General features: G+C 36.1%; 1 protein-coding gene across 1 annotated transcript in view; it reads right to left on the minus strand.

The window, feature by feature from the left end:
* The window catches only part of PCSK5 (proprotein convertase subtilisin/kexin type 5), a 229,539-nt gene that overhangs the window by 108,633 nt on the left and 105,284 nt on the right, over positions 1-15,622 (minus strand). The window contains 1 exon segment of the mRNA XM_031058930.1: positions 6,104-6,316. Coding sequence (XP_030914790.1) covers positions 6,104-6,316 — 213 coding nt within the window.

The raw sequence follows: 15,622 nt of genomic DNA on the forward strand, positions 1-15,622 counted from the left end.
TGCATCTGTATGTACCCAGAAGAGAAGACGTCACATTGTGTCCTGTGATTATCTGGTGCATATCTTGATAACCTGAGTGAGTTTCTGAAGGAGAGCAGGCTTTTGTATTTTAAGAACTGGCAGGAGACAGGACGGGCTTTCTTTTGTTGTTTCGGTTTTAAGTTCTGCTGAGAGTAGAAGCTTATCAACAAGAGAGACAGAACATCAGCAGATGAATTACTATTTATCAAAAGACAACAAAACAGGTGGAATATGAAGTAGGTACATTATTTACAGGAGATAAGTAATTTAATATGCTTATAAATCATATCTATGAGGAACTTTCTGATATCAAAATCTTAGTGTGTGAAAAACAAATTCAAAGGAAATTCATTTGTGCAATATGTTTGATAAGAACCATATAGATAACTCTATAACATGGTGCTTAACCTGTCCTAGCCACATGATCTGGCAGGGGGAAGCTATCTTTAAGCGTTGTCCTATGGCATTCAAAGTAGCAAAGAAGAGAATAATATGAAAAAATACCTTGATAACTGCATATGATTAGTGAATACTTCTGTACTCACTGAGTATGAGAGGTAACATCTCTAAAGAACTATAATTTTATAGTCTTTATCTACTGTCCATTTGTCTCTGTGAGAGTTTCTGTGCGTGTAACTATGCCAGTACTTTGCAGCTGCATTTGAAAACACCTAAAAGTAATTCTAGTCCTTTTCCATAAGAGTCTATGTAAAAGGCATACATCTATCGGCATCTTTGGAACATTTGCATGCTTCTAATATATCCAGAGGATGGAGACTTGGTTCATAATAGGCTAACTACCACTGCAATAAAACTCAGTACAGTATAAAGTCAAGTGCACTTGGTGTACCTTCCTCAACAGCAAGGAACTCTTCCAAGAAGGTGTGTCTACCTGTAACTGTTAGCTTAAAATATTTTAAGCTGTCATTGTATGTGACATTGTATATGACAAGAAAACCCCTCCAAGACTAGAAAAACTTCTAAAATTATGTTACATCATATATTTTTAACAAGCAATTATAAAAAGTGGGTAGTAATGAAAAGAGAAAAAAAAGGGTTTTGTGTAGTTATAAAAGTGTTCGTGATTCTATTACTCCATATTGAAATCAAATAATTTTATAACAATTTTTAGTCTACAAAGCGAGTTTTTAATACTTGGTTGCTGGTTTTTCATTTACCTTATAATACATTCTGCATATACTTACTGGACAGAAAAACAGAGAGTAAAAGAAAAAATAAAGATATTCAGCTAAAGAATTGCAAGGAAAAACAGGAAGGAACTGTGAAACATGACATTATACAACTGTGACCCATTCACTTTTCCTAAGTCTTGGGTAGGTATTTCTGTACCACAACACTGTATAATCTCACATGATACTGAAATCTGTGCTGTGTTACATAAAAAAAAAAAAAAAAAAAAAAAAGTTCATTTGATTTTGGTGGTAAATCCTACACCAGGTCACTTCTTCCTGGTTTACTGCTGTGGTATTTGAATGTAGGAGTCTCACTCCAACAAAAAAAATCATCTTATGATCTGATAAAGTATTGTTACTCTTCAAATTTTGGCTTAGAGCTCAACCCTGCATTGTTTGTCAACTGCATATAAATGTATAAGCATAATAGAATTTGGATTATTTAAATTTAATAATAATATTTTTATTCACCCAGTATTGTTATTTTTCCCCTTAAAATTGCTGCAAGCTCTCAGTTTCTTGTGGAAACATATGAAGACAACCTCTGACTCAAAAGGAGCACCAGTTTAAACAAAAGTGTGACATATGATGCAGGGAAAAGGATGCATGGTACATCAGTGAAAACATAGTTTCTAGACTCTTCTAGCACTTAACAGCAGTTCGAAAAGCTTAGGATTTGAAATATTCAGTTCTGTCTTGAGTTCACTTTTCGTTTCAAATAAGACTTCCTTTCAAGGTAAATGATACATGATAGGACTTTAGGAGGACTGAATTTGAGACAAGAATAGCAATACAATCATTAATGCTCTTAAAACAGACTATAAGCAAGAGAGTCACACGGGTAATAGCAATATTCCTGTCTCCATGCAAGGATGTGTATGCTTAAAGGACTTCTCAACAATCAGTTTGAAAAGCTGGTGTCACAATTTAATGGAATTTCTCACTGGATTGTAGCATAATAGAATCACATACTTATCCCTTATGTGGACAACTAGTTTACACACAACACAAACAGAAGCTACTTATCTCCACTATGCTATATCACTTCATCATTGAAAGTATCTGGAAAGGGAACAGCCTTGCATGACTTTAAATACCAAGTACCACTAGTAAAACATGGAAGAGCTGTGTGTTTCAAAAGTCAAGTGATAATACAGTGCAGAAAAAAGAATCTTGGTAGGAATTTTTATAGTCTGTCAAGCATTTGGGATCAGTGACTCTTGCAACTGCAGCTGGAAGGTTGCTTTGCACAAGAGTAGGCAAGGATAAATTACATTCTGGTAAACAAATAGTCAACAGACATGGGTTAATTCTTATGGCTACTCAGACTTTTGCCACTTACTGTGCAAAATGATGCACACTGTAGGACTAAACTAAAACTGGCATAGGGAACTGGACTGCTGATCTGAATAGTAAAAACAATCCATCTGTCAAGTAAAAACAAACAGTGCTTATAGAATTCATGGAATTAAATTAAAAATTATTTTTACTTATCTCTGAGATTCAATGTGAGATCTCCAAGGGACACTCCAGTTAAGAACATTTTTAGAGTAATATTTTTAATTCTTTTCAATAATGTTTATGTAAATTGTCTTTCTTAATTTTCTAATTATGGCATAATTTGTGTGCATTCTATATATATAAGTATTATCTCCTTTGTAAGGTATATTTTTCAAAAATCTTATAATAAGAGATTAACCTGCCTGTATTAGCACACTGCAAAGTTCCAGAAGTGGTGGGTACTATACTTCAGTAAACTAAAAAATTATATGCTTGTGTTTCATGAGAAGTCTTTAACAATGAAGGTGAGATCACCTCACCTCCAGGTGGTTTTGATCCTAGTGCAAGATGTAAGAGAGTGAAATGTCAGAAATTAGCAATGTTCTCTTACTGAAATAGTAATTCTGTAAGAAATAGTAATTTCTGAAAGAAGAAAGGGTGCATTAATTTAAAAGAATGGATGACAATCATCAAGAAAATTACATCTATTAAGAAATCAGAGGAATGCACAAAGCTTAAATTAGCAATGTAGGAAAGTACAAATAAGGACTGAGAAATACAGAGATATTTTACTTGATATTAAAAACATGAGCAAGGATATAAAGAAACAGCAATTAATTACTTTTGAGGATAAAAGATGCAGAGAGTCAATACGGAAAGACAAGATTAAAAGGTGAACCCTAAAAAATAATACATTTTATTTTCAAATACATCAGAAGCAAAATAATCCCCAAAACAATACTGCTTTAATTGTCCAGAGATAATAGTTTATAGTAAACAGCTATTCATGGAATGTTTCTCTTTGGAAAAAAAAAGTCTAAATTAAATTTTCAGAGCATAGAAAGACGATAAATCATCTTCCTATTTATCTATATTTTAAATAACAAGCTAATATTAGAAAGATTCGAAGTGCCAAAGGCTCTTACAAGAGCTGGAAAGGAAACTACTGTGTTTTTTTTTAGCAAGTGTTTGAACGCTGCACAAATTCCAGAAGACTGACAGAAAACCTGCATAGTGTCATTATTTTAAAAAGGGTAAGCAGTATTGTCCTACTAATGTCATCTATTTGCCACCTTTTTATCTAGTGTAAAACAGATGATACAGGATTTAAACTAAGTACTAATAGATTCATTAGCTAGTAATATACTCAATGGTGGATAACATAAGATGTTGGAAAAGAAATGTGCCAAAGTACTGTAGTATTTTTTTCTGGCCATCAATTTGTCTGAAAGTAATATACTCAGGATTTTACAAGACACATCATGTAATACTACATATTTTTTCTTGAAAAGTATTTAAATTTAAGAGATTTAAAATGTACATGATGTATAATACATTCATTTAAACTGGGATAATTATATGGTCCAAAAATGTAAGCATGAATAAAAAATTAGAAGCAGAGAAATTATATACACTCTCATAGCATATAGAAGATAGCATAATGAAGAAATTATTGCTGTTTCTAATCAGGTCCTCTACAATTTGGTTCTTGGCCATTGTATGACCTAAAGCTTTTACCAAAGACCAAAGACATGGAAGAAAACACCAGCACCTTCAGATGAGTATTGGAGAAATGTGGAAAATGACAAAGTGCTGATGAGGGCTGGTCTGAAGGTGAGTACTAAACCAGCCAGTTGTTAACAGTAGGATAAGGAGACCCTACCTAGCCTTACATATTTCCTTCAACCACCAGCTTTGGAAAAGAGAAGCAGCAGCTCTGAAAGTGGACTGGGCATCACACAGTGATAGACACATCACATGATAGTGAAGCTAACAAGTCTCAGTCAGGATCAATATATAAACAGAAGAAAACTGACACGGCACACACAGGCACCCATTTTCTGGTGCTCTTGTCACTGAATACTGCTGCTGCCTGACTGGTGCGTCTAGTTTGGATTCTAGAAGCTCATAACGTGAAAAAGCGTTTATAAGAAAACATGACTTAGACAGATGGATACAAGGAGCTTACCTTCCATAATCAAAAGGGATTAACTGTCTGGGCTACATTGGCAGACAGAAGACAGACAACTGGAGTGGTCTTCATACTAGCAATAAAATCTGTGACACCAAATGCTTAGAAATCAAAGCTAAAGGGGCCCAGAGAGCAAACAAGAGAGATCTTTTAATGGCAATGAATAATTAAAATCCCTTATACTAAATTTCAGTTAATTTTTTGTCACAGTAAACTTTGAAAGCAATATTGATTTTACTTATAAAAATTGTTGTTGACTTGACAGCAACTGCTGGATTCAAAGAACTCAGGGAAGTCCTACAGACTTGGCTAAGTAAGAGGTCAGGCTGGAGGACCACAATCACATCTGCTGAGCTTGTTAGTCTCACTTAAACATGAAGAAGTTAGTGAACGTCTTTTAAAGAACAGTGAAGGGAATTTAAGCACAGAAGTGAGGACTCCTAGTAGATACAGTAATTTTAAAATTTATTATTATTTATCAGGGATAGCAAGAAACATGTCAGGAAGAAAGAGAAGGCTTCAGTGAAGAGCAGCAACTAAATAACAGAAAAATCATTGGAATGGAGAAAGATCTCAGAACAAGTTTAAAACAAAAATTAGACCATCTGAAAATAACGAAGAATCCAAGAAGGGATGGTCAGCATCCCAGAATCCTGAAAGACAAGGCAGACAGTATTAAAAAAAAAAGAGCCAAATATTTGTAACTTTTTATTGACACGAAGAGAAGAATCTGCTAAGGACCAGAAAGAAAGGTTAGATGAGTCCTTAAGAAAACATAAGGAAGAAAAAAAAACCCTGCAAATCCTTCAATTTTCTGATCCAGAAGTAATAAATTTCTGTAAGTTAAACACTAGAATAAATAAGCAGGGAAGAGGACAATGTTAGCAAACCTCATCAACCTGAGAACAAAGGATTAAAAAATTAAAAGGAGTAGAATGTTGAATACTGGAAAGTATTGGGAATGCATTCATTTTGCAAAGGCACATAGGATGTACAAATACTAATGATATCAACAGATTATCCAACAGAATTAAAACTATTTTTCATTCTCCAGCAAAGATGAGAACATTAGGGAAAATGGATGCTGTCTGCTTAGGAATGAGAAGAGGAACAATACAGAAAAGATGAGCATTGAGCCAAATTTTCCTTCCAATATATTTCCAGAATAGAAAGCAATATGAGTAATAAGTGACAGTCTCCGAATATAAAAGAGGAATGGTGCTGTGTCAAAACAAATCTGAGAAAATAGGTATCTAGGTAAATGGCTAATATGTGTGTAAAATGCAAAAACTATTGATAACTGGATTTAAAACAAAGGGAAGATATTTGTGTGAATGGTTTCCCTTTCTCTCCATCCCCCAAAGTCACTGTGCAAAATATGAACACATATTCATGAAAAAACAAATAAAACCCATACTATTTTCCTGTCATAGGATTCTCCACTGCTGTACGTTGTGGCTAGTGTGGATGCACATTCTTCCAGATACCACGGCTTTTTTCCACTTTCAGCTGTGCTGCTTATGGAGATAGTGTAGATGCTGTTGGTGTAGCCATCACAGGAGCAGTGGTCTCGACTTCTTCCACCATTTCCAGAAGCCCAAACAAAGACTGAACCTAAGCCTCTTCGTCCCTGTTTGGAAACAGTACAAAAGATTTGATTAATAATTCTTCTCAACTGCTTAATAGCCAGGTCTTTTTCCCTGAAAAGACATCTCATGAGAAGAAGAAAATAAAAAAAAACAACTACCCTGAGAAGAATTTGAAATGAGAACAGGAATTAGCAGATTTCAGAATCAGACATTAGAAAAATTAAGAAAATGAGTGGTATGAGCACAGCTTAAGAAAGAACTTTTATACAGTGTTTGTTGGTCTGCATCTATATTATCCAGATGTACCAATAAAGTCATGCTGAAAACTCAGATGAAGTAGTAAAATATCATACTGGGTGAGCTTTCTGGGTTGCAAGCACACATTATTGGCTTATGTTAGCCTCTCATTCATCAGCACCCCCAATTCCCTCTTCAGTCCTTAGCAAGACTGGTTTTGATCTGCTAATCCCACAGCTTGTATGGATATTGAGGGTTGCTCTGATGCAAGTGCACCACCCTGTACCTGGTCCTATTAAACCTTGTAAGACTTCCATTGGCCCATTTCTTGAGCTTGTCCAGGTAACTCTGGGTGGCATTTCATCTTTCAAGAGTATCAACTGCACCCCTCAGTTTGGTGTCATCTGCAAATTTGTTGAGAATGCGCTAGAATCCTTCATCCATGTCATTAATGAAGACAGTAAACAACACCAGATAATAATACCATTGTCCTTGGTGAGGTTGTGCTGGCTATCCCAAATCATGTCCCTGACCTCCATGTGTCTTAGCAGAGCTTCTAGGAGAATTTGTTTCATGATCTTCCCAGACAGAGAGGTGAGGCGGCCGGGTTGGTGGTTGCCAAGGCTCTCCTTTCTACCCTTTTTAAGGATGAGTACAATGTTTCCCTTTTTCCAGTCACCTGGGCCTTCACCAGACTGCCAAGAGACTTCTCAATTATCATGGAGATAATTTGTGAGTTTAATAAAAGTATACTACCTGGAAAGGCTTTCCAGCAAAGTAAGTTAAATAGCAAATTCTTTTGACTAATGTCTACATGAAGTTAGGTCTCTAAAATTCAAATTTTCATTTAGAAACATTTCAAGTAGAGAGAAAAATCCCAAGGTACCAAGTTTAATGTACTATGAAATCCACATTCGCCAGACACGATCTGTCTAAATATTACAATTTTTTTCACTTCCTTTTAGGTAATCTTAGCTAATGCAACAACAGCAACATTTTCAGTGTAGTGGGTTTTTTTTGTTTTGTTTGATTGTCTGGGTTTTTGGGTTTGTTTTGTTTTTATTTTTTGTTTGTTTGTTTTCAAGACAACCTTTATGAAGTGTTACAGCTCTCTTCTCCACCTTTCTTCTTCACACACAAGTCTTGAAAGCAGTATTATGGCTAAACCCCATGGGAAATCTGGTATAACCATCAATACAACCGAGACAAAAGAAATGAGAATTCAGGGTAATCAAACCATAGCTTCCAATTAAAAAAGAAGAAAAAAAGAAAAAAAAATTGTAAAAGAACTTCTCAAAGAAGATGCATAAAGAAAAATGTCCTACTAGTAGCAGTCTATCTGTCATTTTTCTGCTGTTACCATCAGATGGTTCTGTGTGCAAACAGCAGAATAACATCATTTGTCCCATGCAATACAAACCTTTTCACTGCAGGGTATGACTGCATTATTAGTCTGTTTGCACAGAGAATGTTTATTCTCCGTGCAATCTATTCTCTGTGTAATCTATTTAATTAGATGTGTACTTATGCTGCTGTGTTAATAATGAACAAGCTGCAGAAAAAGGTTTGAATAATTTTTGGCCAAAATTTTGAAAAAATGGTGAAAACATGCCAATGGATTTTAGAAATTCTGTATTTATAATTTAAACATGACAAACATCAATTTAGATTTTTAATTGTAAGGGCAAGGCCTTAAAACTAATAGCCATTTGCACCTGAATTTACATTCTCATGCTAAGGTTTTTTTTTGGTGAACAGATTATGGCTAATATATCTTTAAAACTAATGACTCCTGCAAGTATGTAAAGGATCAGTGTCTTTGTTATTGCAATAAAAGGTAAATACCAGATGCACTGACCAATGGAAAAGAGTATTTTCTATATACAAAGTGAGAATTGCCATTCCTCTAATGCATTGCAATAGTGCATATATACATGAGCCCAGCAGTTCACAGAAAACAACAGCATTACCTTCAGATCAGACAACATGCTAGACATCTTGTTTCTAAAATATATTTGGCATAGCAAATGGCAGTCTTAAAAACAATAAAAACCTCAACTCTCCAAACGAATTTCAACACTTGTGTTCAGAAGTCTGGATCTGGTGCTGTGTAATATAGATGGTTGAGGGGCTACAGAAGTAGTGGTAGGTAGACAGCTGGACTCGCTGATCTTGAAGGCCTCTTCCAACCTTGATGATTCCATAATCCTATGATTCTTTGAACTCGACTAAAATGAATTAATTTGTCAATTCAGCAGTCCCAAACATTCTTAGGAAAATACAAACTTGTTAGCAGCTATGCCCACCAAGTAAGTAGAGCTAGAGTGTCAGCTGTTCTACTGTATGTGAATGTTATTCCCAGCTGGTATAATCTAAATAAACACAGGTAAATAATAATTGGACTGTTACAAAATTAAGACAAACACACATGCAAGACACTATGTAGCTTTTATTGGTTATCTAAATCTATCATTCGTCATCTGCCAGGTGCCCAAGGGTATCTGACAAAAAGTCAAGCCATGAGATGCCAAGAAGCCATGTGTCATTTATCAGCCAAAAGCAAAGGCGCATCTACAAATCATACAGACAGAACTTGAGCAAAACTAAGAGTTCGTAGCTCTTCCACAGAAGAGGCATAGACCAGTGTTGAATGGATTTCCAGCAAAGTATGCTCAATGTTGTCTCATGATTTTAAAATTTCATTCCCTCCCCTCTAGGCACAAAGTTGTTTCTGCTCTTCCATTTGCAATGACAGCTAGGGACTGCCTCCTATAAACTCTGCATGTCATCCATAATTCCACACTTGTGCTTGTCAGTGCACCAAATCAGACCACTATGAGAAGTTCTCCTTTTTTCTCGTCTACTTTCTTAAATTGTGTAAAATGTCATATCATTTAAAAGAAAAAAATCAACTGTCCCATTATGCAAAGCAAAACTGTTTCACTGATGCCCGTGACTTGCTATTGACCCAGCCACAGTCCAATTTTCTAGCACATTTTCTAGACAAATGCCAGAGTGCTCAACAGACAGCTTAAATGAAATGGACTCAGGTCTTTTTTAAAGAGGCCCAAAGGCAGAAATTGCACTTGTAAAAGCATGAAAGAAGAATCTTGGGGCATTCTGTCTTTTTTCTGCTAATGCTTCCTTTTCCTTGGTCAGCATATTGCAAGCAGGTAAATGATACAAAAACGTCTTTTTGTTTTTTCCAGTTCACCAGCATGGACAGGTTAAGGCTGCCAAGAATCAGAGCCAGTATGAACATGCTCATGATGGCATCTGCAGAATTTCCTTATACTATTACAGAAACATCCCCTGCTCCAAGTGTGAGTGTTTGTGTATGCACCACATCTTTATGAGTGAATGAACTAGCAGTACTCTCAGGGACCTTTTTAAGGTCGAGGTTTTCACACACTCAAACAAAGACAACCAGCAGTCCCACACACTTTTAAGATGCTTACAGCACTCTTTAAAAATAAAAAAGATGTAGTAAGATGCAGTAAGAGCCAGCTGAGTAAATTTTAATCACACTATTTTACAAATTTTAGACTTTACATTCATTCACTACTTTACAAGTCAAGTTGCCTTAATCCAGCCTGTGAATCCTGATTATTTCCAGCCCAGGAATCAAGTGCCCCAATAACCCTCTCTGCCTGTGGAGTGAGTTACTGACTTGATAGGTGTGACCAAATTTACCAAGAAACAAGGAAGAAAATGTGAAGGAGCAAGAAAAGCAGAGGACAGAACAGCTGAACTGGAGTAATTAAGAGCTACAGAGGTGGCAGCCAGGGAGAGATAATTTGGTACCAATATGCTGGAAATTGCACACTAGAGCAGAAAACAAACCATGAAAATATAAAATGGAGAGAGAAGGAGGGGCACTCAATCCACACCTAGAGCCTAAACATTTAATTTCCTCTATTCTCCCCACTACTGTTCTAGAATTACTTCATGTTTCCAAGAACAAAAAACTACTGCCAGAAAGTGAAATTGATCCTGAAGTGGAAGCTGGAAAAAGTAGCCCATGGTATGACCTCTTCCTTAAAAACTAGTTCCTAAAGAGGAAATGTTCATAATTGAATGTGCAGAACAGATGCCAGCATTCTGGAGACCTAAAAATCCTACTATGCAGGCATGGCTTTTAGCTGCAGCATAGTACAATCACTGTAGTGCCAAGCACCAAGGATCACAGCATCCTGAGAAATGCACCTCTGAGACACATCCCCTTTCTTCCAGTTTCAGCTGATTTCTGCACTCTCTAGGATCTGGACAGTGCTGCCCTGTGCAGAGACACAGCACTGCCAAGCTATTCACTATCAGCATTTTGCTTTTGACCAGTAGCAGCCCCTAGCTCCTGCTGAGTTTCTACCAGTCCATTTAACCTCTAATCTGGGAATGAAAAATAGTCTGGCACAACATTCTTAAAAGACTGTTTTGTAGACTGCACAGCACTGAATTTTAAAGTAGGCATCTCTCCAAAAACAGATAATGGTAAGTTGAGAGTCCAAGCCAGCAATTCTAAATTGCTACCAGAAGACAGCCAAACAGATTTTTTTTAAGCAGTCTTCTTAGATATGAAAGAAAAAATTCACAAAGAAAAGGAAACATTTCTCAGGCCATTAATTCTGTTGAGGTATCCACACTTTCAGAAAAATAATATTTGTGCCTCAATTTATTAAAAATGCACACCCATGGTATCTATCAGGAAATGAGTAATGAGCCAAACAGGTACGTATAAAAAAAGATGCATGTTTGGGGGAACGAACAAAAATAGAAGTCACATTTTTACTCTTAGGAAAACTAGGAAGTAAAGAAAATCTTTCCTGTTTCTGAAACACAGCAATCATATAACATATATGCAATGCAAAAATATATGACTACCTGCATAAAACAGTGATTACCTTGGATTGTTGGAAAGGGAAATGATTGCTAAGAAAGGTTGCTGGCTACTTTTGAACTAGTTCCTTAATCACGAAAACAAAAGACAAAATAATTAACCATGCTAAAAAAGAGGAAAAAAATATATTTTGTTATCTCTTAGGATATGATACCTTGGAAACATTGAAGCTATAAAACATTCTAATGTGCATATAACAAAACCCCATATTGAATAACCACAAGCATATATGTATTTGCACACTAATTATCAGGACATATCAGTGGAACAATTCAATATGTAGGCCTCGTGTGGTGTATTTTTTACTTTACTTTTCATGACAAAAGCAGTTTAAATAGCTCCAAGATATTCCCCACAGAGCTATAATTAGTGCCTGAAGTGCAACCAAAAGAACTGTTGGCTGAAGCCTGAACTATGAACATGTGGAATATTGGAATGAATTTCTCATTTACCTGAACAAAACAGAGCCAGCTCAAGGACTGCAAGTTCTGGTTGAGGCTCTCTCTCTACAGTATCATTACTATTGTTACCAGGATAAAACAAATTGAATATAGCAAACACAATGTGATAACACAAGAGCTTGCTTTGCCAAAATATCTGTTGTACAAAGAGTCTCTAGTTAATCAGTGGTGAAATTGTCCCTGCATGCAAAGCCAAAATAAACAAGCAGTGCACAGGAAAGCTATCAGTGTGAGAACTGGGTATGCGACTGATGTTATACACAAACACCCGTTATAAGGGATGGGTTCAGGGAGTTCTCATTGCCTTTATACTACTATCTGATTAATCACTCTAGAACCGAGCCCAGGGCCACTAGACCCACACAGCTGTTTTTCTTGACTTACATCAGACTCCTCCTTGTGGAAAACGTCAGTTTCAGAGATGTCTATTGAACTCTGGGGTTTAACAAAAAGAACCTCCTATTTTCTGCAAATAAATTTCTTTTCTAGATACACATGAAAATATGGCTGCTTCACTTCTACTTTTGCAGACTGAGGACTTAAGGAACAATTTTGTGCAGTTTGTCTCCCACAGCATTCATTTAAGAAACAACGTACAGGCTGTGTAGAAAGTCATTGCCCTCACAGTTTTGCGCCTTAAACTGTTAAATTCTTTGCATAGGAAACTTTTGACACCAAAATTCCAGTGATTTCCATTCCAGAAATCTCTTTTTTCCTACGCGACACATAGAAATACATAGCTACTACTGTTCAAATGTATGAGTGAAATGTATATGTGCTTTGTTCACACACAGAAACCAGATTCATGTTTCAAAAAGGCAGAGTCTGAAATCTATATACTTCAGTGTATGGAAAGAGATTAATTTGCCAAAGCTGCTTTTCAGTATTGTTTTTTCAAATTAAGATTTACTCCACAAAAAGAATGGAGTGGGTTTTGGTTTTGGGTTTTTTTTTTTTAATGCTCAATATATCACCTGTTTCAGGGTGTGCATCCAAAACCAGAGGCATTTTGGCAAGTCCAAAACCAGCAATGCTATTCTGGCTTGTTTCAACAGTTTCCATGCATGTGTGAGATGGGATGAGGTAACCAAACAGTTTTGGTTTCCAGTACACTTTGTGACATTGTAAGGAAAATGGACATTTTGGTTATATTTTCCTGTAACTCTCATTACAAATTTTCCCATCTTTCAGGATTCTTTTATTTCAATGAATGCAATGTAAGAACATTTCTGATATATTAATTATTTTTCTGCATAATTTTGTACTACATGCTGATTATCTGTGAAAAAGCTCATTTTTTCACAGAGGCCAAAGGAGTGAGATTTTAAGGTTAGCTTTGTGTGGGGCAGAAATGGTTGAAAACCGGAGATTGGTGAGAAGCGAGTAAAGTAAGCTCTTTTCAGAATTGTTTTTGCTCAGAGAACAACCTTGCACCTGGGAGACGTTAGAAAATACCCAGCGTGAGAGAATTCACATATTTGTGTTTGCTTTGGGTTGTTTTCTGTCTGCTGAAGAAGAAATTAAATTTTCACAGAGGAGATAACAGAATGTTGTTAAGGACCTAAAAGCATTCTTCCTGTAGGCTGGGGGCCTCTTTGTAAGAGGGGAAGGGAGATAAGAAGTTTTGAGATTGTAAAACACAGCCTGGTGAAGACTTATGCATGCTCCAGACTCTTTGATATGTAATGCAGGGGTCAGGCCCTGCTAAAATGAGTTTACCAATGTATGTATATCCCTTTGTTTCTTTGTAATCCTGCAGCCAGTGAGGCGACGAAATAAATCTATTCTCTGCACTTCAGATGTGGGTTGTGGTTGTCTTGGTGTTAGCTGCATGCATTTGATTCACACACTTTGTTCACATACTTCCCAAACAAAATAAAGTTTACTGCATGAAACTTCATTCAAGTATCACTGAGCCTAAATATTATTTCATTTACTGGAAGGCAATATTCCAAATTCTACTTTGTTTGAACACAGGAAGTTGATAACTGTGTGCAAACAGCACAGCAAAGGATTACTATTATTAGCTTAATAATGTGTTATCACCTAACCTCATTTTTGCTGGGCAACCCCCATCTGTAGGAAACTACATCATATCAAGTTTAAACCACATCAGCAAAGTCATTAAGGCATCTGAGATACGTCAGCAAAATGCAAGGTAGTCAGACCTAGAAATTAGGCTTATTGGTAAGAAATAAACAAAGGTGAACAAATTTTGCAAAGCAGTGGCTTAGGAAGTTCAGGGCTATGGAAAATAATCAGCTGGGAATGTGCTACCCTAAAATAGTCTGTCCATTGAATTAGTAAGCAAGGTCTATATGAACCCATCCAGGGAATATAGAAGCAATACTATACATGCATGGAAAATGCTTTAACTTGTATGCCCCATTCTGGTATCCACACTGGAAATAATGCCAGAAAACAGAAAGAATGAAGTCTGATTTGTAAAGTCTGACTAACAGAAAGAACCTCAATATACAAAACATTACTCTTAAGGTTGCAGAACAGATTTTAAAGGTCAGTAAGTGATGCCTGCATTACTTTACAAAAGCTCAAAATGCAAAAAACACTTCAGAATTTCAGATAAACCTGTGAAGTTTCTGTCTGGCAACTTATTTTATGCAGAGAAATGTATTAGAACTGCACTGTGGGGCTTCTGCAAAGATGTGATGAGCCCTGCAAGAAATCAGTAATGAAACAAAAGAAATGAACATTATTGTAACATCAAGGTGGGACTAGAAATTATTGTACAGGAAATAACACAGGTGGGACTAGAAATTATTGTACAGGAAATAACACAGGCTTTAATAGCAAAACATAGAGGTCAAGGAAATTATGGGTAGAGTATTTCAAGGATGAGGTCGAGAAACAAAGTTATTAGGTATTTTGACCTAAAAGAGAAAGAGCACCTTAGTGAGTCTAGTAATCACCATCACCTGCATTCAAGAAAAGTATTCAGGCTGGAAGATGTGGAGAAGCACTACTCTATTGAGCAAGGAGATGGACAGAGTAGTTTTTAAGTGACCAGTGAGTTTGGCATGTCTATCATATCAAAATGAAGTTTGAAAGGAGACTAATTGAAAAATGTATCAGAAACAAAAATGGAGGGAGGGAAGTTATTTAAGATGAGGCACAATTCATATCCAGGAAGAAATGGGCAGAAAGCTGCACATGAGGAAACCCTATTGTAACTTAAAAGAAAATTTCTAACCAATAATTAACTTTGGCCATGAAATGTTCTACTAACAGAATCAGAGGAGAAAAGAATCTGATTTGCTATTCAACATAAAATGCTCAATGTATTTAAATGGCACAATCCCTGTGGTGGTAGAAAGCTGTACGGGATGACCTATGCTGTCATTTCCTGTCTTATGTCCTATAGTCCAATTCAATTTATCCAAGAGATCACCTGCTCAAAATCTGTAATGATTAGATGTTGAGTTTTTTAACACCATAAGATGCACCATAAATACAGCAAAAGAGGCACTTTACAGTGGAAATGAAAGTCAGAGACTTAGATGAGTAATAAGAGATATTATTTTCAATAATGAAGATTGCTACTGCCTTGCAAAGACATGGACATGAGATTTCAGTTAAGACTGGCTTTTCTCAAAAGATTTACAGAAACCAGAAAATAATAGATGGATCAGGAAAATAGGGATATAGATGAAGCAACAACTGGATGAAATTTCGCTGATTGGGCTTATGACAAAAGGCAGGTGCAGATGACAGATGTTAGATGAATATCAAGCCAA

The sequence above is a fragment of the Geospiza fortis genome, unplaced genomic scaffold (assembly GCF_000277835.1).
Source record: "Geospiza fortis unplaced genomic scaffold, GeoFor_1.0 scaffold279, whole genome shotgun sequence".
NCBI lineage: Eukaryota > Metazoa > Chordata > Aves > Passeriformes > Thraupidae > Geospiza > Geospiza fortis.